We start from the raw sequence: 27624 nt of genomic DNA, 5'->3' as shown, positions 1-27624 counted from the left end.
AAGCAAGTATATGGATATAAAGACAAATCTGTTTGACACTGAGTTAAAGTTGCTCAGAAAAAAATCAGTTTGGCACTGAGATGATATTGCTAAGTAATCAAGCGTGTATATAAGTGAATGAGTGAGTGAGTTTGGTTTTACGCCGCTTTTTGCAATATTCCAGCAATATCACGGCGGGGGACACCACAAATGGGCTTCACACATTGTGCCCATGTGGGGAATCGAACCCGGGTTTTCGGCGTGACGAGCTAACGCTTAAACCACTAGGCTACCCCACCGCCCCAAGCGTGTATATAAAGACAAATCAGTTTACACTGAATTAATGTTGCTGAGTAAACGACAATATAAAAACTTTTGTATTTCAAACATTTATCACCATTATGGCTAATGTACAAGTGCAAATAACAGTAGTCGAGAACGTAAGAGGTGGCCACAATGTTTTCTTTGTTTTCATTAAGTAAACACTTGACTAGAATGTGTACGGTAATCTAATCAATCACCTGTGAACGATACCGGGACCGCCACAGTTGTATATCAGAGAACCATTCACTATGCCCAGGAGCGCCACACTACATTTCGCTCCAGAAATTACAAATATGGCGGTCCTGGGTATAAACCCCGTGGTATAGCTAGAAAGTTACTGAAAACACAGACTCACGGCAATGGTAACGCTACGAGTGTCGTAATTCCTATTGTTTAACACAGACGTACGACGGTGGGAACGCTACCACCGTCGTATCCCCTATAATTTATTATAGACTTTGTCAGTGGTAACGCTACGACTGTCGTAATTCCTATTGTTTAACACAGACGTACGACGGTGGGAACGCTACGACCGTCGTAACCCCTATAATTTTATTATAGATTTACCACCGTCGTATCCCCTATAATTTATTATAGACTTTGTCAGTGGTAACGCTACGACTGTCGTAATTCCTATTGTTTAACACAGACGTACGACGGTGGGAACGCTACCACCGTCGTATCCCCTATAATTTATTATAGACTTTGTCAGTGGTAACGCTACGACTGTCGTAATTCCTATTGTTTAACACAGACGTACGACGGTGGGAACGCTACGACCGTCGTAACCCCTATAATTTATTATAGATTTATGACAGTGGTAACTCTACGACTGCCGTAATTCCTATTGTTTAACACAGACGTACGACGGTGGGAACGCTACGACCGTCGTAACCCCTATAATTTATTATAGATTTATGACAGTGGTAACTCTACGACTGCCGTAATTCCTATTGTTTAACACAGACGTACGACGGTGGTAACGCTACGACCGTCGTAACCCCTATAATGTATTATAGACATGACAGTGGTAACTCTACGACTGTCGTAAGTCCTATCGTCTAACACAGAATGCGGCGCCGCAGTGTGCTGTGCGGAGATCACCGAAATGGAAAGTTTAAACCTGCATCACACACACCGATGCTCGCCACGCCACGCCACCCACGAGCCCACTTGAGAAGACGCGAGTAGATCATCGTAAAAGTCCGCCTTGCCTTGTGAAGACTTGAGTTCGGCATCGATCAAGTCCACCTTTTGAAGACGCGAGTTCGGCAGCGGTCAAGTCCAACTTGTAAAGACGCAAATACGGCATCTAGCGAGTGCTTCTCATGAAGACTCAAGTACGTTATAATTCGTGGGGTGGGGGTGGGAAGTTGGTACGTGGGGGGTGTTGGGGTGAGGGGTTCTTCTTTCCGAGTCATCCGCCATTGTGGGGAAAGTTCTGTTATCTTTCGGTCGACCTGACCCTAACATTTGTACTTTCCCTTCCAAACAAATGCAGTCCGTCGAGAGCGATAACCCCTCCTTTCAGAGGTATTAGCCTCAGTCGCCTGGCATTCTGTGTATATCATTTTCAGTTGACATTACACGTAAATATCAAGCTAGCATTAATTGTACCCTGCGTCACAGAATAACACTTATACACATGATAGCTGTGGCATCCGGGGACTGGCTGGCTGTTACATGGGGAATGTACCGGAGACGATCCCGTTACGTAAACTGTCTCAGTCATGGGTTGGGCACTCTCACACAAAGCGGTCTGAGCGCTACGACTGCCTGTGGTAAAGTATAGAAGTTACTATGAAAGTGGCGCTAAGACCGCTTTGTCCAAGAGGGACCTACAGTTTGTGTGAGAAGGGGACTGGGTGTGCTGGATATATGTGAGAGGAAGAATGGTGTGTCTGTGAGAGCCAGACTGGTGTGTCTGTGAGAGGGAGACTGGTATATGTGAGAGGGAGACTGGTGTGTCTGTGAGAGGGAGACCGGTTTGTGTGTGAGAGGGAGACTGGTATATGTGAGAGGGAGACTGGTTTGTGTGTGAGAGGGAGACTGGTGCGTCTATGAGAGTGAGACTGGTGTGTCTGTGAGAGGGAGACTGGTGCGTCTATGAGAGTGAGACTGGTATGTGAGACTGGAGAGGAGGGAGACTGGTCTGTGAGAGGAGACTGTGTGAGAGAGTGAGACTGGTGTGTCTGTGAGAGGGAGACTGGTGTGTCTGTGAGAGGGAGACTGGTGTGTCTGTGAGAGGGAGACTGGTGTGTCTGTGAGAGGGAGACTGGTGTGTCTGTGAGAGGGAGACTGGTGTGTCTGTGAGAGGAGACTGGTGGTGTCTGTGAGAGGGAGACTGGTGTGTGTCTGAGAGAGACTGGAGACTGGCGTGTCTGTGAGAGGGAGACTGGGTATATGTGAGATGGAGACTGTGGTGGTGTCTGAGAGAGGGAGACTGGTGTTTGAGAGGGAGACTGGTGTTTCTGAGAGAGAAAGACTGTTGCGTCTGTGTGAGAGGGAGACTGGTATATGTAACAGGAAGACTGGTGTGTCTGCTTAATGGCTATTTTTATGTGTGAGACTGTTCTGTCTGCAATGGGGAGGATGTGGTGGGAGAAACTGGCATGTTTGTGAGAGGTTGACGTATATGCACAAGAGTAACACTGAGTGATAAGCACACAGTGTTGTACGTACACGGAATCTGTTACTGATTTCTAGGAATTAAAAAAATACAGAATGCACAAGGTGTATCATAGCTATTAGTGAAAGATCATCAGTTCTTAGGGAACGAGTTTCATGTGAGTCCGGGAACTCCCCAATAAAGAGTACCGGAACTCATTAAGACAATGTTGATGATGATGTCCCTCTCGGCGTCTCCGTGTTTTCATTACCTGCACCAATCTATAGCAACCGACGACATGGACCTCCTCTTCCAAATATATTTCCGGCAGGTTTAAATAACAAAAATGGTACTGTTTCATTAATATATTATGTAAACGACTTTGAATAACGAAAATTGTCTGTCGAGGATAATTAAATTTAACATAAAAGCGATGCATGTCAGAGGCTAAATTAGCTTTCATTATTGACATGTGATAGAATGGGCGATACAAATTAGGGTTAGGGTTGTCTCCCCTTGTATCGCGAGCGCCAGTGTACAGGTGGTTTGCCCTGTATCTAGACATACTGCTCACAATTTGCTAAGGATATGTCATTTTCGTCTCCATGTTTAATCCCATTAGTCCGAGGCAAGAGAGTTGCTTTAAAAGTCCAGTTTCCATTTTTGCCTAACTTGCGTGGAACTTGCTAGCGCCACCATTTGCTATATTAAGAGTTATGTCCCTTTATGTGTCATTCCCAAGCGAAATAATCAATTCCCTGTTATGGCTATTATGAGTGAGTGAGTGAGTTTAGTTTCACGCCGCTTTTAGCATTATTCCAGCAATATCATGGCGGGGGACACCAGACATGGGCTTCACACATTGTACCCATGTGGGGAATCGAACCCGGGTCTTCGGCGTGACGAGCGAACGCTTTAACCATTAGGCTACCCTAGACTACAATTAATACCCAATGGACATAAACAGGAGACCAATGGTAATGAATCCAGTTGTGCCGTTTTGCAATCAACTGAAGAGGAGTGAGTGAGTGAGTTTAGTTTTAGGGTTAAATATTTTCAAATGAGCGAAGACTTAATGTTCACTTGGAACAGCGTTAAAGGGGCCATAACTGCTGGTTGCACAACTTTAATCAACATTTATTATTTATATTAGTCTACAGTCTACGGTGTAATTTACAAAGTCCACTTCTTGGTATTGTTAGCGTGATAACATTGTCTACCTCACGTATCACATGTCTTGGTCGAGTTTCCGGCTGCACCGGAAGTTGGTTGTGTGTCGGCGAAGATTCTCACTTGATATCACCTGATATACATTTACACCACTGATATACACCACTGATATATACACCACTGATATACACCACTGATATACACCACTGATATACACCACTGATATACACCACTGATGATATACACCACTGATATATACACCACTGATATACACCACTGATATACACCACTGATATACACCACTGATATACACCACTGATATATACACCACTGATATATACACCACTGATATACACCACTGATATACACCACTGATATACACCACTGATATACACCACTGATATACACCACTGATATACACCACTGATATACACCACTGATATACACCACTGATATACACCACTGATATACACACCACTGATATATACACCACTGATATATACACCACTGATGTAACCCTGAGGCTGTACATTTATATCTGGTATATACCTGTGTTTCACTTACAGCTCTTGTCACCAGTGTTTCACATTGAACTCTGGTCACCTGTGTTTCACATACAGCTCTTGTCACCTGTGTTTCACATACAGCTCTTGTCACCTGTGTTTCACATACAGCTCTTGCAACCTGTGTTTCACATAAAACTCTTGTCACCTGTGTTTCACATGGAACTCTGGTCACCTGTGTTTTACATACAGCTCTTGTCACCTGTGTTTCACACACAGCTCTTGTCACCTGTGTTTCACATACAGCCCCTGAACACCTTTGTTTCACATACAGCTCTTGCAACCTGTGTTTCACATACAGCTCTTGTCACCTGTGTTTCACATGGAACTCTTGTCGCCTGTGTTTCACATATAGCCCTTGTAACCTGTGTTTCACATACAGCCCCTGAACACCTTTGTTTCACATACAGCTCTTGCAACCTGTGTTTCACATACAGCTCTTGTCACCTGTGTTTCACATGGAACTCTTGTCACCTGTGTTTCACATATAGCTCTTGTAACCTGTGTTTCACATACAGCTCTTGCAACCTGTGTTTCACATACCATGTCACGGTTGAGAGGTGTCCTCCCATTATGCCTACAGTCCCATTCTACCTACACGTTAAAACAACATGATAAGCTCCAGTGATCAGGAAGTAAGGTTAATGTGCTGACCTATTCTACCTTTACTAAAATGAACTTGACCAAAGTCAATTGTATGCAATACGGGAAAATCCAAATCCAAATGGAGCGTGGATGTGTTGCGTTGTAGATTTAATGAAGTCTCCAGTTGTGGACCACCGGCCCTTGCATGCGAATGAGATGTAACCAGGTGGACGCCTACGACAGGATCAAAACTCTAGCTCAGTTTGGCCAATCTTTGATATTTGGAACAACGTTCACAGGCTGTTTTAAATCCTCCGGTGTCTTCAATGCGCTGCAACTGACACTCTGTATTGACTTTGCAGACTGATTTTTTATTTACACCATGGTTTTACGTTTTTATACACCATAGAGAGAGTATACTCGATTAGGTGATCGGAAAAAAGTCATAGGAAAATAATCATGGAAAAAAGTCATAGGAAAAATAACTATTATAAAACATCCTGTATTTCAAACATCTCCCACAATTGTAATAAAGCATCCTGTTTACCTGTTATATACCTGCTGACTTTCGTTATTGGACGGTTAGCTTTTACTATTGTCGATCTTTATACAAATAATTATGTGAGGCTTTCGTCTACTAGGGCTGTGGTTTACCGGCATTTACCGGTTCAGACATGACGATACGTATTGCGATACGCTGATCGAAAACCGGTATTTTGACTTGCATTCGGAAAACTTGTAACACTCGAAATCTTCGGATATGTCCTTGTTTCATTTGTGCCAAATATTATTCACATTCTTATTCTATCATGATTAAAAGTTGTTATTAAAGCTTAATCAGGCATAGTGATTTTGTTGTGTTTTGCTCTATAAATCAAGAATTAACTCGATTATAAGAAATTCTCTGCAATACCCACCCCTATTCTTTACCCTCGTGGGACACCATCATCCTTCCATCTGGCGTACAATCGAATGGTTCCAAAACGAACATGCAGCAGTACCGTCTGTGATTGCGCAAGATTCTGTGGGCAACCCTCGAACAAGAGACATCCAGCTCAAGAAGAAACTACGAAATTTGTGTTTGGACAGAGTAGCTGGCCGAAAGACTGTCACTCAGACTCTTCACGGTATGGGATGGAACATTCGGCTACATGAAATGTTCTTAGACAATTGATGTAGTGTCATTGCAGATGATAGTGTTGTGATCTGATTTTATGATGTCATGTATTATACTGGAATAAATACATTAATTTAAAAAGTTAGGTTCAGATGTGGTTCGAATGTGGTTCAGAGTAATTTATGTAGTGCTATTGATGATAATATTGTTATGACTTGTTGAAGAAATACATTATTAATACTGACTTTTTTTATTTTATGACTTTTCTCTTATGACTTAGTTTCCTACCCAAATCTATGACTTTAGTATTGCAATAGTATTTTTTCTCCTTGAATTGTTTCATTTGAAGTCATTTCCCAAATGAATGTATAGTTTATATAACAAGTTGAAGTAGTTTCAGTCTCTTTTAATAACTGACAAGAAACTTGAAAGCCAGATCCAGTAAACAGTTAACACATGAACTCAATGAAACTGCAAGTCTGCACCCAGACATCCTGTATTTTGTGCTGCGCATTTATCAACGGAAGTCAATTACTATCAATAACTATCGATAGTCACACATACTATCGATGCATCGATAGTTTTCGTTTCTATCATCGATTAATTGCTATCGGAGACTAAACAATTGCAATCCATCGATAGTTCGATACATCGTTACAGCACTAGTGTTGAATGTGTATCGCACTGATGACATGGTATATCGTAAGTGATATGCACTGATGACATGGTATATCGTAAGTGATATGCACTGATGACATGGTATATCGTAAGTGATATGCACTGATGACATGATATATCGTAAGTGATATGCACTGATGACATGGTATATCGTAAGTGATATGCACTGATGACATGGTATATCGTAAGTGATATGCACTGATGACATGGTATATCGTAAGTGATATGCACTGATGATGGTGACGTGGTATATCGTAAGTGATATGCACTGATGACATGGTATATGGTATATCGTAATGCACCGATGATATAAGTGATATGCACTGATGACATGGTATATCGTAAGTGATATGCACTGATGACATGGATGATATGCACTGATGACATGGTATATCGTAAGCGATATGCACTGATGACATGGTATATCGTAAGCGATATGCACTGATGACATGGTATATCGTAAGCGATATGCACTGATGACATGGTATATCGTAAGCGATATGCACTGATGACATGGTATATCGTAAGCGATATGCACTGATGACATGGTATATCGTAAGTGATATGCACTGATGACATGGTATATCGTAAGTGATATGCACTGATGACATGGTATATCGTAAGTGATATGCACTGATGACATGGTATATCGTAAGTGATATGCACTGATGACATGGTATATCGTAAGCGATATGCACTGATGACATGGTATATCGTAATATGATATGCACGTGATGACATGACATATCGTAAGTGATATGCACTGATGACATGGTATATGCACTGATATGCACTGATGATGGTATATCGTATATCGTGGTTGATATGCACTGATGATATGCACGTGATGATGACATGGTATATCGTAAGTGATATGCACTGATGACATGGTATATCGATATGCACTGATGACATGGTATATCGTGATATGCACTGATGACATGGTATATCGTAAGCGATATGCACTGATGACATGGTATATCGTAAGTGATATGCACTGATGACATGGTATATCGTAAGTGATATGCACTGATGACATGGTATATCGTAAGATGATATGCACTGATGACATGGTATATCGTAAGTGATATGCACTGATGACATGGTATATCGTAAGTGATATGCACTGATGACATGGTATATCGTAAGTGATATGCACTGATGACATGGTATATCGTAAGCGATATGCACTGATGACATGGTATATCGTAAGTGATATGCACTGATGACATGGTATGTCGTAAGTGATATGCACTGATGACATGGTATGTCGTAAGCGATATGCACTGATGACATGGTACATGTATATCATATGTGATATGCACTGGTATATCGTAAGTGATATGCACTGATGACATGGTATATCATAAGTGATATGCACTGATGACATGGTATATCATAAGCGATATGCACTGATGACATGGTATATCGTAAGTGATATGCACTGATGACATGGTATATCGTAAGTGGTGATATGCACTGATGACATGGTATGTCGTAAGCGATATGCACTGATGACATGGTATATCGTAAGCGATATGCACTGATGACATGGCATATAAGTCACGTGATATGACATGGTATATCGTAAGTGATATGCACTGATGATACATGGTATATCGTATGTGATATGCACTGGTATATCGTAAATGATATGCACTGATGACATGGTATATCGTAAGTGATATGCACTGATGACATGGTATATCATAAGTGATATGCACTGATGGCATGGTATATCATAAGTGATATGCACTGATGACAGGGTATATCGTAAGTGATATGCACTGATGGCATGGTATATCATAAGATGATATGCACCGATGACATGGTATATCGTAAGTGATATGCACCGATGACATGGTATATCATAAGTGATATGCACTGATGACATGGTATATCGTAAGTGATATGCACAGATGACATGGTATATCGTAAGTGATATGCACTGATGACATGGTATATCGTAAGTGATAGGCACTAATGACGTTGTATATTGCTGTGTGTAGCACAGATGATGTGATGTAGTATACGAGTATCTCGATGACATGGTAGATTGCAAGTGTATTGCACAGATAACATGCTTTATTGCCCGTATGGTGGAACATAACCAGCGTCATGTGTATCATATGTGCACATATCACTTTTGCCTAGCAACCATTGTTTCTGTATTTTGTCGTGTGACGTCATTAAACAATTGAACGTGACGTCATTGAAGAGGGCCGTCACACCGTGTTTTATTGCACAAATGTACATGAATAAAATGGATAATAAAGAAATTATTACACTCGAGCAAGTGTGTCATACGACTTATACCAAACCCGTGCAAAATTGTGTATTGCGCTCGCTCTCACTCGGACAATACAAATTTTCACACTCGTTTCGTATAAGTCACGTGACACGCTTGCTCGTGTAATACTCTCTCTATATTTTTTCGTTCAGCATGCTACAAGTGTACAGCACAGGTGGTATGTTATATTGTACGTGTATAGACATTTGACATGGTATATTGTAAGTGTACAGCACAGATGGTATGTTATATCGTAAGTGTATAGACATTTGACATGGTATATAGTAAGTGTACAGCACAGATGGTATGTTATATTGTAAGTGTATAGACATTTGACATGGTATATAGTAAGTGTACAGCACAGATGGTATGTTATATCGTAAGTGTATAGACATTTGACATGGTATATTGTAAGTGTACAGCACAGATGGTATGTTATATCGTAAATGTATAACACATGCGACATGGTATATTGTAAGTGTACAACACAGATGGTATGTTATATCGTAAGTGTATAGACATGTGACATGGTATATTGTAAGTGTACAGCACAGATGGTATGTTATATCGTAAGTGTATAGACATCTGACATGGTATATTGTAAGTGTACAGCACAGATGGTATGTTATATTGTAAGTGTATAGACATTTGACATGGTATAGTGTAAGTGTACAGCACAGATGGTATGTTATATTGTAAGTAAATAGACATTTGACATGGTATATTGTAAGCGTATAACACAGATGGTATGTTATATCGTAAGTGTATAGCAGATTCGACATGGTATATAGTAAGTGTACAGCACAGATTGTATGTTATATCGTAAGTGTATAGACATTTGACATGGTATATTGTAAGTGTACAACACAGATGGTATGTTATATCGTAAGTGTATAGACATTTGTCATGGTATATTGTAAGTGTACAACACAGATGGTATGTTATATTGTAAGTGTAAAGACATTCGGCATGGTATATTGTAAGTGTACAACACAGATGGTATGTTATATTGTAAGTGTAAAGACATTCGGCATGGTATATTGTAAGTGTACAACACAGATGGTATGTTATATCATAAGTGTATGGCAGATTCGACATGGTATATTGTAAGTGTACAGCACAGATGGTATGTTATATCGTAAGTGTATAGACATTTGACATGGTATATTGTAAGTGTACAGCACAGATGGTATGTTATATCGTAAGTGTATAGCACATTCGACATGGTATGTAGTAAGTGTATAGATGACATGGCATATTGATCTTGGATTGCACGAATGGTATGTTATATCGTTAGTGTATAACACATTCGACATGCATAGCATATTAAATGTATCCACTCACTGATGACAAAGAGGGTGGACCGTGGTCAGAAGGATCACCAAGTCTGTGACTGTCACTGCTGAATGTCGAGAGAGGGCTGTATAGTGCGTTATCGCCTCTTTATGTACAGTCCGCATTGCTCTGCCTATCCCAAAACATGTTCAAGACATGACATTAGCTATCATGACACAACACATATGCACTGTATACGAGGCCAAGTTTGGGTTTAACTCTATTTCCCTGCAATTCCTCATGGACATCGCGTTGACACGATCCAATAGAAAGGCTGAGGTAGGTTATTCCATGAAACTTTAACCGTTGCCCCGGCTAAGTAGAGAGGGGAATCCCCCCGTGTGATTTAGCTGCCAGGTTACACCCCCCTGCACGTGCAGGCTCGCGCCCATTCTCTCCAACCGCTCATACCGCCTCCTGATTGGACAGAATCCTGAGGGATAAAAAACTTGACGTGCGAGTACATGCTCTCTTCAGCCTGCCTGTTTGACTGATTATGTAAGTGAATATGGATTTGTAAGAATAGCCAGTCTGTCCCCGCGCAATTAGTCAGCGGCATCTATAAACCCAGAGTGGGACGGTTGGGCGAGCCATTCACAACATCTGTGGAGGAGCGAGGCAGAGTCTCACAGCATCCTACTCACAACACGGAATTGTTGCAGCAGCAGCAGCGAGCGTCAGTCGACTGCTGATCTCAGTGCCGCCTCTTCATCGCTCACGGCAGCGGTCCATCACACAGGAATACCCCAGTTACCGTCGTACACCATGTCTCTAGACAGCTTCCTCGGAAAATGGCAAGAGGAGTGCAAGGAAGGCTTTGACGAGTTCGCTGCTTCAATAGGTAGGTACACATTTTATTCTCGCGCCAAATGTCTCGTGCTGCAAATGTTGCACGCGCTGTCAGTTCTGGAAACAAACAGTGAATTTAGTTTTTTCCCCCTTCGCCAATCTCCGCCAAGTCGGACAAATCTGAAAGTTAAATGAAACAAGTTTTTTAGTTTTTTCCACAGTTTTGGTTTTAAGAAGACGTTTTGTTGTCCGTTAGGGCATGGGTTGTTTAAGATGACACTGGGTCGGTATTCACCCTAATCCCCCGCGCTGAAGAAGCAACGGCAGGATTGGGGGGAGACATAGTTTGCTGAGATTATCGCCGTCTTATGTCCAAATAGATCATCTTTGTGTCTGTCACCTGAACACTACGTGAATGTGAGAACCAGCATCCGCCGCCACGTCCGTGTTGACACGGAGTCCGTCACCATGGAGGCGAGTGACGCCGTGGATTCCACAACCCCTACGGCCAGTCCAGAAGTACCTGTCAAATATTTGACATGTCGTGACTTTCATCATAACATGCGTCGCTCGTCAAATACGACGCTGCTCCCGGTACTAGAAAGCGGGGTCTTCCGCCTTCCATCCTTGGAAACATTTAGCAACTCTATGTGAGGGTTTGTGTTCTGTAGTCAGGGGACAAAGCCTGTTGTAAGATCTAGTTGACAGTATGGTCAGCGGTTATTCGCTAAGTACTACATACAAACATACAACGACTTCGCCGACGGTCGGTTAATCCGGCCGTTCCCATGACTGGAACAACTGAGGGGTGAGACTGACCACCAGTGTGTCCCTTTATTCCAATATGTTCTTTCTTCACTGGACCGACGCAGGTCACCCCGTGCCCCACCCCACACACCCCCATCCGGCATCGGGTGGTCAGGCTCGCTGACTGGATTGACACATGTCATTGTATCCCAGTTGCGTAGATCGATGCTCATGCTGTTGATCACTGGATTGTGTAGTACAGACTCGATTATTTACAGACCGTCGCCATATAGCTGGAATATTGCTGAGTGCGGCATAAAACTAAACTCACTCACTCACCATCTCTCGTAGCTCTTTGCAACGCGATGACTATGGCTCCATGGCTTGTTAGCTACGTATCACACACCATGGGTATATTGCTCCATCCTTGCTATATGCGTGGCACACACCAGGAAAATGGCTCCATCTCTGGTGGTTGTGTGGCATACACCATCAATATGGCTTCATCTCTGGTAGTTGTGTGGCGTACACCATAAATATGGCTCCATCCGTGGTAGCTGATGTAGTTCCACTGGTGGGGGCCATGATATCAATATAACAGACACGACACTATGGCCCATGATATCAGTATCAAGGATACTGCGCTATGAGCCATGAAATCAATGCCACAGGCACTACACTGTTGGTCATGATATAACAGACACCACAGTATAACAGACACCACACTACGGGACATAATTTAGGTACCATCGACACTACGCCATGATATCAGTGTCACAGACCCTGCACTTTGGGCCATGATATTAGTACCACAGACTCTACACTGTTGGCCATGATATCAGTATAGTGGACACTAATCTATTGGCCATGATATCAGTATAACAGACACTAATCTGTGGGTCATGATATCAGTATAAAGGACACTGATCTGTGGGCCATGATATGTATGACACTAATCTATGGCCATGATATCAGTATAACGGACACTAATCTATGGGCCATGATATCAGTGTATAACAGACTAACTGGGCCATCTATGGGCCATGGTATATAACGGACACTAATCTATGGGCCATGATATCAGTATAACATACACTAATATATGGGCCATGATATCAGTATGAACATATGGGCCATGATATCTGTAACGGACACTAATTTATGGGCCATGGTATAAGTATAACAGACACTAATCTATGGGCCAGTACGAACACTATGGGACACTAATCTGTATGGGCCATGATATCATGTACACGGACGAACACTATGGGCCATGATATCAGTGTCACAGACACTAATTTGTGGGCCATGATATCAGTATAACGAACACTATGGGCCATGATATCAGTATAACGGACACTAATTTATGGGCCATGGTATCAGCATAACGGACTATGGGCCTAATATATGGGCCATGATATCTGTATAACGGACACTTAATCTATGGGCCATGGTATCAGATATATAACGGACACTAATCTATGGGCCATGGTATAAGTATAACGGACACTAATCTATGGACCATGATATCAGTGTCACAGACTAATCTACATGGTATAATCTGAACATCTATGGGCCATGATATCAGTATAACGGACACTAATCTATGGGCCATGGTATAAGTATAACGGACACTAATCTATGGGCCATGATATAAGTGTAACGGACACTAATCTGTGGGCCATGATATCAGTATAACAGACACTAATCTGTGGGCCATGATATCAGTATAACGGACACTAATCTATGGGCCATGATATCAGTATAACGGACACTAATCTATGGGCCATGATATAAGTGTAACGGACACTAATCTATGGGCCATGATATCAGTATAATGGACACTAATCTAACGGCCATGGTATATCAGTATAACGGACACTAATCTATGGGCCATGGTATAAGTGTAACGGACAATAATCTATGGGCCATGATATCTGTATAACGGACACTAATCTTTGGGCCATGATATCAGTGCCGCAGACGCTCAGGTCAAACTCACACAATCACTGTCGCATTGCATGTAACTGAATCAGTTTTGATTTCCCCATCACAGAATGAGGGCTGTATCATCTATCACTGAAGCATTGCTATATCACACACTCACTGTGTAAGGGAACTGCTGCGGTATTGCAGTGCTATATCGTCTATTAGACACAGCGTTTTATTTCCACCACGAAATCCTTGTCAAAACGAAGAAACGGAGTCAATTTCGTATTGCCTATCACAGAAGCAGACATGCACCGTTATCACAGTGCTCTATTGTCTATCATATAATGGTTGTCACGTTTCTATCAGAGAAGAAGTGTTGTTTTTTCTGTCACAAAATCACGGTTGCATTGACTGCAAGAGAAAAAGTGCAGTATTGCCTATTAAATTCTCTATGAAAGAAGCAGTGCTATAGTATAGTATGAATTACAGAAATATGCTATCTGTTATCACAAAATAGCAATTTCAGTGCTGTACAATCCATAACAGAGCCAGCGCTGTAATATCTATTGCAGAAGACGTGATATATTGTGTGTCACAGAAGCAATGCTGTTTTGTCTGTCACGCCATATCCATAACGGAATCAGTGCTGCACTGTCCATTACATACCCGATATTATCTGTCACACATATTGACTATCACAGAAGCAGAGCTCTAATGTCTCACACAGAAGCAGTGCTATATTGTCTGTCACAGAAGCAGTGCTCTATTGTCTAACATAGAAGCAGTGCTATATTGTCTGTCACAGAAGCAGAGCTCTAATGTCTCTCACAGAAGCAGTGCTATATTGTCTGTCACAGAAGCAGTGCTATATTGTCTAACACAGAAGCAGTGCTATATTGTCTAACATAGAAGCAGTGCTATATTATCTGTCACAGAAGCAGTGCTGTATTATCTGTCACAGAAGCAGTGCTATATTATCTGTCACAGAAACAGTTCTATATTTCCTATCACAGAAACGGTGCTATATTATCTGTCACAGAAGCAGGGCTATATTATCTGTCACAGAAGCAGTGCTATATCGTCTATCACAGAAACAGTGCTATATTATCTGTCACAGAAGCAGTTCTATATGTCCTATCACAGAAGCAGTGCTATATTGTCCATCACAGAAGTATTGCGATATTTCCTATCACAGAAGCAGTGCTATATTGTCCATCACAGAAGTATTGCGATATTTCCTATCACAGAAGCAGTGCTATATTTCCTATCACAGAAGCAGTGCTATATCGTCTATCACAGAAGCAGTGCTATATCGTCTATCACAGAAGCAGTGCTATATTATCTGTCACAGAAGCAGTTCTATATTTCCTATCACAGAAGCAGTGATTTGTTGTCCGTCACAGAGAATAATTGATATATTGTCAATGAAATGATCACACAATCACTGAAGCATTGCCCGTGAAGGAATGAGTCTTGTACTGTCTATAACAGAACCAGTGGTATATTATATATAACAGAACCAGTGGTATATTATATATAACAGAACCAGTGGTATATTATCTATAACAGAACCAGTGGTATATTATCTATAACAGAACCAGTGGTATATTATCTATAACAGAACCAGTGGTATATTATCTATAACAGAACCAGTGATATATTATCTATAACAGAACCAGTGGTATATTATCTATAACAGAACCAGTGGTATATTATCTATAACAGAACCAGTGGTATATTATCTATAACAGAACCAGTGGTATATTATCTATAACAGAACCAGTGGTATATTATCTATAACAGAACCAGTGGTATATTATCTATAACAGAACCAGTGGTATATTATCTATAACAGAACCAGTGGATATATTATCTATAACAGAACCAGTGGTATATTATCTATAACAGAACCAGTGGTATATTATCTATAACAGAACCAGTGTTATATTATCTATTAGTGATATATTAACAGAACCAGTGGTATATTATCTATAACAGAACCAGTGGTATATTATCTATAACAGAACCAGTGGTATATTATCTATAACAGAACCAGTGGTATATTATCTATAACAGAACCAGTGGTATATTATCTATAACAGAACCAGTGGTATATTATCTATAACAGAACCAGTGGTATATTATCTATAACAGAACCAGTGGTATATTATCTATAACAGAACCAGTGGTATATTATCTATAACAGAACCAGTGGTATATTATCTATAACAGAACCAGTGGTATATTATCTATAACAGAACCAGTGGTATATTATATGTCTACAAGGCAGACCTACTCGTGAAGATCCGGGTTAGAATTGATCTTCAGTAACCCATGCTTGTCGTAAGAGGCGACTAACGGGATCGGGTGGTCAGGCTCGCTGACTTGGTTGACACATGTCATCGTATCCCAGTTGCGTAGAACGATGTTCATACTGTTGATCACTGGATTGTCTGGTCCAGATTCGATTATTTACAGACCGCCGTCATATAGCTGGAGTATTGCTGAGTGCAGCGTAACACTAAATTCACTCACTCAACGCAGACCTGTATTGCCTGTCACAGAATCTGTTACATTGTGGTGTCAATGTGTACAACCCGATCATTTAGAAAAAGCGGAGAACAAGCTTTATGTCAGAAATGATGTAGGGTCTGGTCTGGTGTTTCCATGTAGACTATGTCTATAGTCTGTAGATGCAGTTGTCGTGGTCGTGATGCATCGGCCGTCGCACACGAAGGTCCCACATACAGTCACTTGCAGAGTCAGCGCTGCTCCCTAGGAAGTACGTGTTGCTAAACGCACCGGTGAACACCCTCAGCGTTTCAAGTAGCAAACATATTAAAAAACACTCTCCGAGACCACATACATGCACGCTCGGCATACATGAACAGTTTCATCTCGTGGACCCCTATACTTCGTTAGTTCCCCTAATTCAAGGAAGCCAAACTGGAGTAAGACCCCGTTCCTGATCGGCTTTGTATCTCTACTTAAAATATACAGCTTAATATTACGACGACGTTAAACCCAATTTCACCTCACCTCACCTTAATATTACGCTTCATGTTTGTATACATATATATATATACTATACAATATATTGATGATTATAATCATTGTTATTATAATTGTAAATATCAACATCATCACATGACCCCGAGCTCCCCAATTTGTAAACTTGTTACAAGTATCTAGTTGAAATGTAATCGCACCTGTTGTAAGTACACGTGCTTGGCCTCGCCATGCCTGGCATAGTGCAGGGGGATTACATAATGACTGACAGGTACTTAGAATAAGCAGTTTCCACGTAGCAGGGCCTGGTGAACGACTCTCAATCCGCGAATTACCAGGAAGAGCCTGATGGTCCAGACCTCCATCCTCTCCACAAACTCTGGTCTTCCGGGCCGCGTGCTAAAGTGCTCGGTTTCACCTGGTTGAGCGGTCTATTCTCTTTGAAGTCCGCGCTATTGCAGGTAGGCACTGACGAGGATCGCGGGAGGAGGAAGAGAGTACGCACTGGCCTTGAGTTCATTACTGGAGATGATTAGCATTTCTCAGCAGATTTTGTCTGGAAACGGCTGTGTATTATGGGCTCACGGAAACCAGATATTCAAACTATTTTAAACGTGAAATATGCAAAAGAGTTTTTGTGCAAGTCGTTTCAGACAGCCCAAAAGTGGAGAAGAGGGAAGGATTAAATGGTAGGGTGTTAAGGTGAAGGTGTGCAAGGAGTTGGTGCCAGAGAAATGATTTGTGCTGAATGTGTGGCTGGGTTTGGGATGTTGTGATGGGACCGGGTGTTCGCGTGTGTTAGTGGTGGTGGACACCGGGTGTTGAATGTGTGTGCTGGAAGTGAGTGAGTATGGTTTTAGGCCGTTTTCGTAATATTCCAGAACTATCACGGCGGGGGACACCAGAAGCTTCGTAAATTGTACCCATGTCGGGAATCAAACCCGGGTCTTCGCCCTGACGAGCGAGTGTTTTAAGCACACGGCTACCTCTGCTGCAAGTGTGTGTGGGATGTTAGCAGTGGATGATTCAATGTTCGCAAGTGTTCGAGACTAGTTGGGACGGGATGCTTCGTGTATGTGAAGGATGGCTTGTACCGGGTGTTACCTCTTTGTAAAGGTTAGTTTGCTCTAACCTCCCACCCCTTACCCAACGAACAGTCCATGTATAAACTGCCCACTCTACCCTCGCACATTTTACACCTAAAACAGTGCATCTTTAAACAGTCCACCCTACCCTCGCACCCCTCACGCCATCCCCTACGCGGCACACAGTACATCTGTAAATAGTCCGCCGGTAAATAGTCATCTCTACCATTGCACCTTGTACCACACTTCTTGCGTCTGAAAGTAGTCCGCTTTACCACCGTAAAGTCCTTTTGTAAAAAGTCCCCTCTACCCTCGCACCCCTCACGCCATCCCCCTACACGGCACACAGTACATCTGTAAATAGTCCGCCGGTAAATAGTCAACTCTACCATTGCACCTTGTACCACACTTCTTGCGTCTGAAAGTAGTCCGCTTTAACATCGTAAAGTCCTTTTGTAAAAAGTCCCCTCTACCCTTGCACCCCACACTCCGTCTGTGAAGGGGGCGGTGGGGTAGCCTAATGGTTAAAGCGTTGGCTCGTCACGCCGAAGACCCGGATTCGAAGCCCCACATGGGCACAATGTGTGAAGCCCATTTCTGGTGTCCCCCGCCGTGATGTTGCTTGAATATTGTTAAAAGCGGCGTAAAACCACACTCAGTCAGTCCGTCTGTGAAGAGTATGCTTTACCTTCATCTACCTGAAAAATAGTTCCCTCTACCCTCAACCCATCTACCCGAAAATAGTTCCCTCTACCCTCAACCATCTACCTGAAAATAGTTCCCTCTACCCTCAACCCATCTACCTGAAAATAGTCCGTCGTACCCTGACGTGAGGAGGAAGACGTGCGACCAGAGTGTGCAGTAAACCCCCAACGTTCCCCACACGCTGTAGGAATGCTCCACGCCATGTCAGACGTACACTTAATTAATACAACTGTTATCCTATTCTCTGTAACCGCTTAGAAGCGCGGCGCAACTAGCCGTGTTTTATGGCTTATTGAGGCAGCTCAATCGCTTTATGGCTGTCGCAAACCGGAAATGCGCCTATTTATTTGAAATACGGCATTAGCAAATTGTCTAATTATTGCGTAGTAATACCCCCGAGTGTGTTATGCTTTGTAAACAGGTGAATGTGTTTACTCAAGTATCTGCAGCGGATCTGTTTGATAAGATCACAGATTAGCCAGAACAGTGAACGGGTCTGTATCAAGTGGAGATTTATCCAGGTCTCGCCGGTATGCTCTGAAAAAATTCATTTTTACATTTGTCTAAGTCGCCATATTTCTCTGTTCATGACAGGCTATGATTTAATTAAAATACTGATCAAAATGACGTTAAACTCACCCGTTCATTCACCCACTCAAAAATACTCAGCTATGGCTTACACAGACAAACGCTTTGTCCCTGAATATGTATAATTTTAATAGTAATAAATAAACCCATTTAAATTGAAAAGGAGCCCCTGTGGGTTGGGAAAATCTGGGGAAATCTAGACTTGCTTCATTCAGGTTTTAGATTTGCAGGGAGAGCTAGGCAATAGGGAAATAATGTGGTTCAGGGACTGTGAGACAGTACACTGTGCGCTTATATTACTCAAACAGACTCGAATCTACACGCGTGTTGATTATCGTGTCGTGAACCTGTCTGTGTAAAGACAGTTCCGTGATACACACCTGTGGATGAGAAACCTTTCTCTGATAACTAACCCCAGTATCAAACATAAGTGCAAAATTGAAATCTGGGACATCGATTTGATACTCCATGGTGATGACCCAAGGTCAGATTATGACGGACTACTTTCTTGAATTGTAGGCAATGGTGATAAACTCGTACTTCAGTCGGCTTCGTCGACGTTTAGGGCCAGTGCTTTATGGTTTTAAGTGTTAAGAAAAGGTCTTACGTCTAATCCTGTTTGCTAAGTCATCATGGCCTTGATGATCCCTAGATATGGAGGGAACTTCTTTGTGTGGAGTCAGGTTAGTTACTACTAAGCACTTAGCCGGATGACGTGACTCACGAGCGTGTAATGTATTAATGAGCCATGATAGTGGACATCATATCGCTCGATTGGATGCTTAAATGCCTGCCAATTACAATTTATATAACTTCGTGGTATCAAGATGTAGACTGCTCACTTTCGCTCATTAGATACCTTCTGAAACAACTGGTCTGGTAAGACAAATGGTATTTGACAGCCACTCGTGTATTAATCTCTCGATTGATGATTTGAGCCGCAACCATGGTGATACGTGTGACCACGTGACCTGGTCACCCGGAAATGTCTCCTGATAACCTACTGGTAAAAGCACCTGCAGACGTAGCAACCTGGGCTATTTCTTCTTCAGCATCTGACCAAGCAGATAAAAATGGTAGGCCTCGATTAACGTTACTAATCCATACAAATAAATAAATGATTAGAAATGTATTTAACAATTAGTATAATTACATTCTGAAGACATATAAAATCTTTATCATTACAAAAGCGATTATCCAATTTGAAAGGAAGCGGGTATATTGGTTGGAATTATATCCGTATTGTCAGGGAACTTTCAACGCGCAGTTCTACTAAACAAAAGTGATCTGTATTCTCCACACCTTGCAATAACTTGAAAAGTGTTTAAAGCGGAATAAACCCAGCTCTCGATCACTTTCTCATCCTCACTCACTCACTCACCACCCGCCAAGCCCTTTCTGCAGTGCTAAAGCACTAAATGAAGCAGTCCTAGATTTCCCTAGTTCTGAATCTCCCCTCCAACTTGGGCTCCTTTTCATTCTGAAAGGAATTGTTTGTTTCTATCAAAATTATATATAATTATTTATAAATATATATTCAGAGACTAAGCGTTACTCTTCAAATATGATGTGTGTCTACTATAGAGGACTATTATGATGTGGCATTACGGGTCTCCCTCCCACTTCAAACAGACACGTCAAGATTCGACTGAATTAACTAAAAGCATTGTACACAGGGTTCGAATCACTGTTTGGACATTAATTCTAAAAATACAAATCTAGACTTTTGCAATCATATATTGTATTTATATGTTGTGATTAACATATATCTCAAATTTGAACGAAATCTGGGAAGAAATAACGATTTTAGAAACATCTACTGCTACACTATTGTATAAAATGGTATGGTATATATATTATGTATGGCATCTAAACCGATTGTGTATGGTTTTTATATCACGGTATTTACGCCATGATGGTATTCAGGCCATACACACCGCCCGTGCTCGCGCCAGTAACACGTTAGCACAGTATTACACGCGCGAGCCCAAATGAATATTTTTTGTAATTCATCAAACATCATGTTGCTTGTGAACGAAAAAACGTGCAAAAGGCCTGCGGGACGTTGCTGATTGCGGGAAGTTCATCAACAATAGCTCGGACATCTGATAAGGCTGGCAAGACTCCCACTGCGAGAAAAACGAAATATCAACGTGACATGCCGAATGTATGAGAACATCTCAATATTGCCGCGATATATTGACCCGAGAGTGCTGCGCACAGGGGCGATATTGTTTCCATGCACACCATCGTGTACACGACATCGTCTACACAGCCGGATGTGGTTACCGAGCTGAGGCAGTTGCCGGGTCGTAACTAGAGACGCCGCTGACATCCCTGCCCTGGGGCAACTTGACCCGTTCCAGGTTATCAGCCACACATCTGGCTGTCTACCAACTTGCACTATCCACTACCATCCAACTATCTAACACTACCGATATCCTGGACGATTGCTGGGTGAGGAGTTTAACAACAAACACTCGTACACTACCGATATGGATTGTCTACCAACGTACACTGTCTACCAACACGTACACTGTCTACCAACATACACTGTCTACCAACGTACAATGTCTACCAACGTAAACTGTCTACCAACATACACTGTCTACCAACACGTACACTGTCTACCAACATACACTGTCTACTAACATACACTGTCTACCAACATACACTGTCTACCAACATACACTGTCTACAAACATACACTGTCTACCAACATACACTGTCTACCAACACGTACACTGTCTACCAACATACACTGTCTACCAACATACACTGTCTACCAACACGTACACTGTCTACCAACATACACTGTCTACCAACACGTACACTGTCTACCAACATACACTGTCTACCGACATACACTGTCTACCAACATACACTGTCTACCAACGTACAATGTCTACCAACACGTACACTGTCTACCAACGTACACTGTCTACCAACATACACTGTCTACCAACGTACACTGTCTACCAACATACACTGTCTACCAACGTACACTGTCTACCAACGTACACTGTCTACCAACATACACTGTCTACCAACGTACACTGTCTACCAACACGTACACTGTCTACCAACATACACTGTCTACCAACGTACACTGTCTACCAACGTACAATGTCTACCAACATACACTGTCTACCAACGTACACTGTCTACCAACGTACACTGTCTACCAACATACACTGTCTACCAACGTACACTGTCTACCAACACGTACACTGTCTACCAACATACACTGTCTACCAACGTACACTGTCTACCAACGTACAATGTCTACCAACGTACACTGTCTACCAACATACACTGTCTACCAACGTACACTGTCTACCAACGTACACTGTCTACCAACGTACACTGTCTACCAACATACAATGTCTACCAACGTAAACTGTCTACCAACATACACTGTCTACCAACACGTACACTGTCTACCAACATACACAGTCTACCAACGTACATACACTGTCTACCAACGTACACTGTCTACCAGCTTACACTGTCTACCAACGTACACGGTCTCTACCAACATACACTGTCTACCAGCTTACATCATCAGATCACACTTTATTCAGAATTGAAGGCCATGTGGCCAACAGGTAATACAACATTGTCATGGTGTGTAGAGTTGAAATATAATTCATAATACAATAATGTTAACGTAGGTTTTGCTTCAGGAATATACTTATTCCTTTGAGAACAGTGACATTTTGTATCTTCAAAAGGGCTCGAAATTTGACAATTGAAGGTGGGCTGTAGAAATAGGCTGGAATCCATTGGGATCTGCATCGGTTATAAAATGGACACATTAGCAACATGTGATATTCGTCTTCAAGTAAGGTTAAATTACATTTGTTACAAACTAATTCTTTAAATGGGAAAATTATCTTTGAAAAACGTTGTTTTTGTATAGTCAAGATATGTGATTGACATCGAAAATTCATTAACATTCGCATTAGATCTTTGTTTAATGCGCCACAAATATACATTTCAGGTTCAAGAAGTGACTTAAATGTACTGTAATTTACAAGAAATGTTGTCAACGGGTATGGTCCCTACGTCGTTGAGTGGACAGGGATTGTCAACGTTTATACATAGTCCTGAGGTCGTCGTTGAGTGGACAGGGATTGTCAACGGGTATGGTCCTGAGATCACCGTTGAGTGCACAGGGATTGTCAACGGGTATGGTCCTGAGATCACCGTTGAGTGGACAGAGGTTGTCAACGGGTATGGTCCCGAGGTCATTGTTGAGTGGACAGGGATTGTCAACGGGTATAGTCCTGAGGTCATCGTTGAGTGAACAGGGGTTGCCAACTGGTATAGTCCCGAGGTCATCGTTGAGTGAACAGGGGTTGTCAACGGGTGTGGTCCTGGACAGAGATTGTCAACGGGTATGAGTGAGATCGTTGAGTGGACATTGTCAACGGGTATGGTCCTGAGGTCATTGTCAACGGGTATGGTCCTGAGATCACCGTTGAGTGGACAGGGATTGTCAACGGGTGTGGTCCGGAGGTCGTCGTTGAGTGGACAGGGATTGTCAACGGGTATGGTCCCGAGGTCATTGTTGAGTGGACAGGGATTGTCAACGGGTATGGTCCCGAGATCGTCGTTGAGTGGACAGGGATTGTCAACGGGCATAGTCCCGAGGTCGTCGTTGAGTGAACAGGGGTTGTCAACGGGTATGGTCCCGAGATCACCGTTGAGTGGACAGAGGTTGTCAACGGGTATGGTCCCGAGGTCGTCGTTGAGTGGACAGGGATTGTCAACGGGTATGGTCCCGAGGTCATTGTTGAGTGGACAGGGATTGTCAACGGGTATGGTCCCGAGATCGTCGTTGAGTGGACAGGGATTGTCAACGGGCATAGTCCCGAGGTCGTCGTTGAGTGAACAGGGGTTGTCAACGGGTATGGTCCTAAGGTCATCGTTGAGTGGACAGGGATTGTCAATGGGTATGGTCCCGAGGCCGTCGTTGAGTGAACAGGGGTTGTCAACGGGTATGGTCCTAAGGTCATCGTTGAGTGAACAGGGATTGTCAATGGGTATGGTCCCGAGGTCATCGTTGAGTGGACAGGGATTGTCAATGGGTATGGTCTTGATATTATGGTTGAGTGGACAGAGTCTATAGCGGGTGTGGTCCCAGTGTCCCAGAGGAGTTATCGTTGAGTTGACATGAACTCTAGGCGGCAAGACATGGCGTTGGTTGTGCGTGTATAGCGCATGGTTCAGTGCTTGGAATGAATGAGGGATACGTGGGGTGGCTGGACGGGCGTGTGGGAGTCTGTCGTGAAGCAGACAGGGGATGTCGTCGGTTGTCGGGTTCAATTACTGGCAGTGTTATACTGACGATATGGGCGGGAAGAGTTCCTCCACCATGTCACGGAACACGTGCTCCACTGCTCGCTAGTCAGGTACAACACCGGGCCGCTGTGTGTTCTCTCCTCTACACAGCAAACGAGTCAGATTACTCTAAACTTTCCTGGGAACAAAAGCACGGCCATGGTATGTAGCCTTCCCGGATGTATTATCAATATCAACATATCTACAAATCTTATCCATACTGTAATACTTTCAACGCGTGCTGGCAATCTGGTCGACTGACGTTCTCCCAGCAGACATTAAAGGTATAATCTGTCGCCACTCAAATAGTACCTGTTTAGGCGGAGCAGAGATCGCATGTTTCAAACATGTGGGCCATATGGGAACTGCACCGTTATCATGTAGAACTCGCACTTTAAGGCAGGGGAAATTAATGAATAGCAAATGAAATTCTGTTTCCATCTATGCCGAGCCGCTTTCCCTCCCTCAATCAAAGACATCGCATTGCATGTTAAAGGGGCGGCGAGACTAGACTGTGGAGACAGTGGCGCGAGTATAACACTCGCAGGAAGATGCTCGCTGTAACTTACTCTGTCTCACAGTCCCTGAACCACATTATTTTCCCCACTGCCAAGCTCTCTCTGCAGTGCTAAAGCCCTAAATAACGCAAGTCTACATTTCCTCAGGTTCTGAATCTCTGGTCTCCCTGGGGCTCCTTTTCAATTTATATGGCCTTGTTTGTTACTATCAAAATTATATATTCAGAGACTAAGCCTTAGCCTAGCTGTAACTCTACATCCGGACACACACGCCATCAAACTGCAAGAGTAATCACGAAAATATGTTGCTGAGTTGCATAAAATTAAGCTGCACTACTTCTATGAATTAAAATACAAATTTCCATGATAACCAGCTATGCATGGGGGTCCTTTGGTTGATTTGCCTAGGCACGATTTTAATACCGGACATGCGTGAAGAGGCATGTTTCAATTAGTCTGGAGATATCTAAAGATATGATTGTAGATCTCAAGTAGTGCTTCACTTGACAGATGAAAGGATGGCGCTCCCACACTTACGTCAGTGATAGAAGTGGTTCTTTGAGTTGATAGATGACAGTTTGATCTACACTTACGTCAGTGGTAGAAGTGTTTCTTTGAGTTGATAGTCGTGGAAGTGGTTCTTTGAGTTGATAGATGACAGTGTGATCTACACTTATGTCAGTCGTGGAAGTGGTTCTTTGAGTTGATAGATGACAGTGTGATCTACACTTACGTCAGTGGTAGAAGTGGTTCTTTGAGTTGATAGATGACAGTATGATCTACACTTACGTCTGTGGTAGAAGTGGTGCTTTGAGTTGATAGATGACAGTGTGATCTACACTTACGTCAGTGGTAGAAGTGTTTCTTTGAGTTGATAGATGACAGCTTGATGGTAGAAGTGTTTCTTTACGTCAGTGGTAGAAGTGTTTCTTTGAGTTGATAGATGGCAGTATGATCTACACTTACGTCAGTGGTAGAAGTGTTTCTTTGAGTTGATAGATGACGATGTGATCTACACTTACGTCTGTGGTTGAAGTGGTTCTTTGAGTTGATAGATGACAGTTTGATCTACACTTACGTCAGTGGTAGAAGTGTTTCTTTGAGTTGATAGATGACAATGTGATCTACACTTACGTCAGTGGTAGAAGTGGTTCTTTGAGTTGATAGATGACAGTGTGATCTACACTGATGTCTGTGGTAGAAGTGGTTCTTTGAGTTGATAGATGACAGTGTGATCTACACTTACGTCAGTGTTAGAAGTGGCTCTTTCAGTTGATAGATGACAGTGTGATCTATACGTACGTCTGTGGTAGAAGTGGTTCTTTGAGTTGATAGATGGCAATTTCATCTATACGTACGTCAGTGTTAGAAGTTGTTCTTTGAGTTGATAGATGACAGTGTGATCTACACTTACGTCAGTGGTAGAAGTGTTTCTTTGAGTTGATAGATGATAGATGACTTTGAGTTGATAGATGTGATCTACACTTACGTCAGTGGTAGAAGTGGCTTCTTTCAGTTGATAGATGACAGTGTGATCTATACGTACGTCTGTGGTAGAAGTGGTTCTTTGAGTTAATAGATGGCAATTTCATCTATACGTACGTCAGTGTTAGAAGTTGTTCTTTGAGTTGATAGATGACAGTGTGATCTACACTTACGTCAGTGTTAGAAGTGTCTCTTTCAGTTGATAAATGACAGCTTGATCTATACGTACGTCTGTGGTAGAAGTGGTTCTTTGAGTTGATAGATGGCAATTTCATCTATACGTACGTCTGTGGTAGAAGTGGTTCTTTGAGTTGATAGATGACAATGTGATCTATACTTACGTCAGTGTTAGAAGTAGTTCTTTGAGTTGATAGATGACAATGTGATCTATACTTACGTCAGTGTTAGAAGTAGTTCTTTGAGTTGATAGATGACAATGTGATCTATACTTACGTCAGTGGTAGAAGTGGTTCTTTGAGTTGATAGATGACAGTGTGATTTACACTTACGTCAGTGGTAGAAGTAGTTCTTTGAGTTGATAGATGACAGTGTGATCTATACTTACGTCAGTGGTAGAAGTGGTTCTTTGAGTTGATAAATGACAATGTGATCTATACTTACGTCAGTGGTAGAAGTGGTTCTTTGAGTTGATAGATGACAATGTGATCTATACTTACGTCAGTGGTAGAAGTAGTTTTTTGAGTTGATAGATGACAGTTTCATCTACACTTACGTCAGTGTTAGAAGTGGTTCTTTGAGTTGATAGATGAC

General features: G+C 42.3%; 1 protein-coding gene across 1 annotated transcript in view; it reads left to right on the top strand.

Annotated features, from left to right (window-relative positions):
* The first annotated feature begins 11113 nt into the window (after window positions 1-11113).
* Window positions 11114-27624, top strand: part of LOC124275830 (fatty acid-binding protein 5-like) — a 52717-nt gene continuing 36206 nt past the window's right edge. The window contains exon 1 of the mRNA XM_046711510.1: window positions 11114-11490. Coding sequence (XP_046567466.1) covers window positions 11415-11490 — 76 coding nt within the window. The 5' untranslated portion in view covers window positions 11114-11414. The remainder of the gene's footprint in view (window positions 11491-27624) is intronic.

This window comes from Haliotis rubra, unplaced genomic scaffold (genome assembly GCF_003918875.1).
Source record: "Haliotis rubra isolate DU_JTF1 unplaced genomic scaffold, ASM391887v1 Scf203, whole genome shotgun sequence".
NCBI lineage: Eukaryota > Metazoa > Mollusca > Gastropoda > Lepetellida > Haliotidae > Haliotis > Haliotis rubra.
The sequence above is the reverse complement of the archived record's forward strand: the minus strand, read 5'-3'. Positions and strand labels throughout refer to the sequence as shown.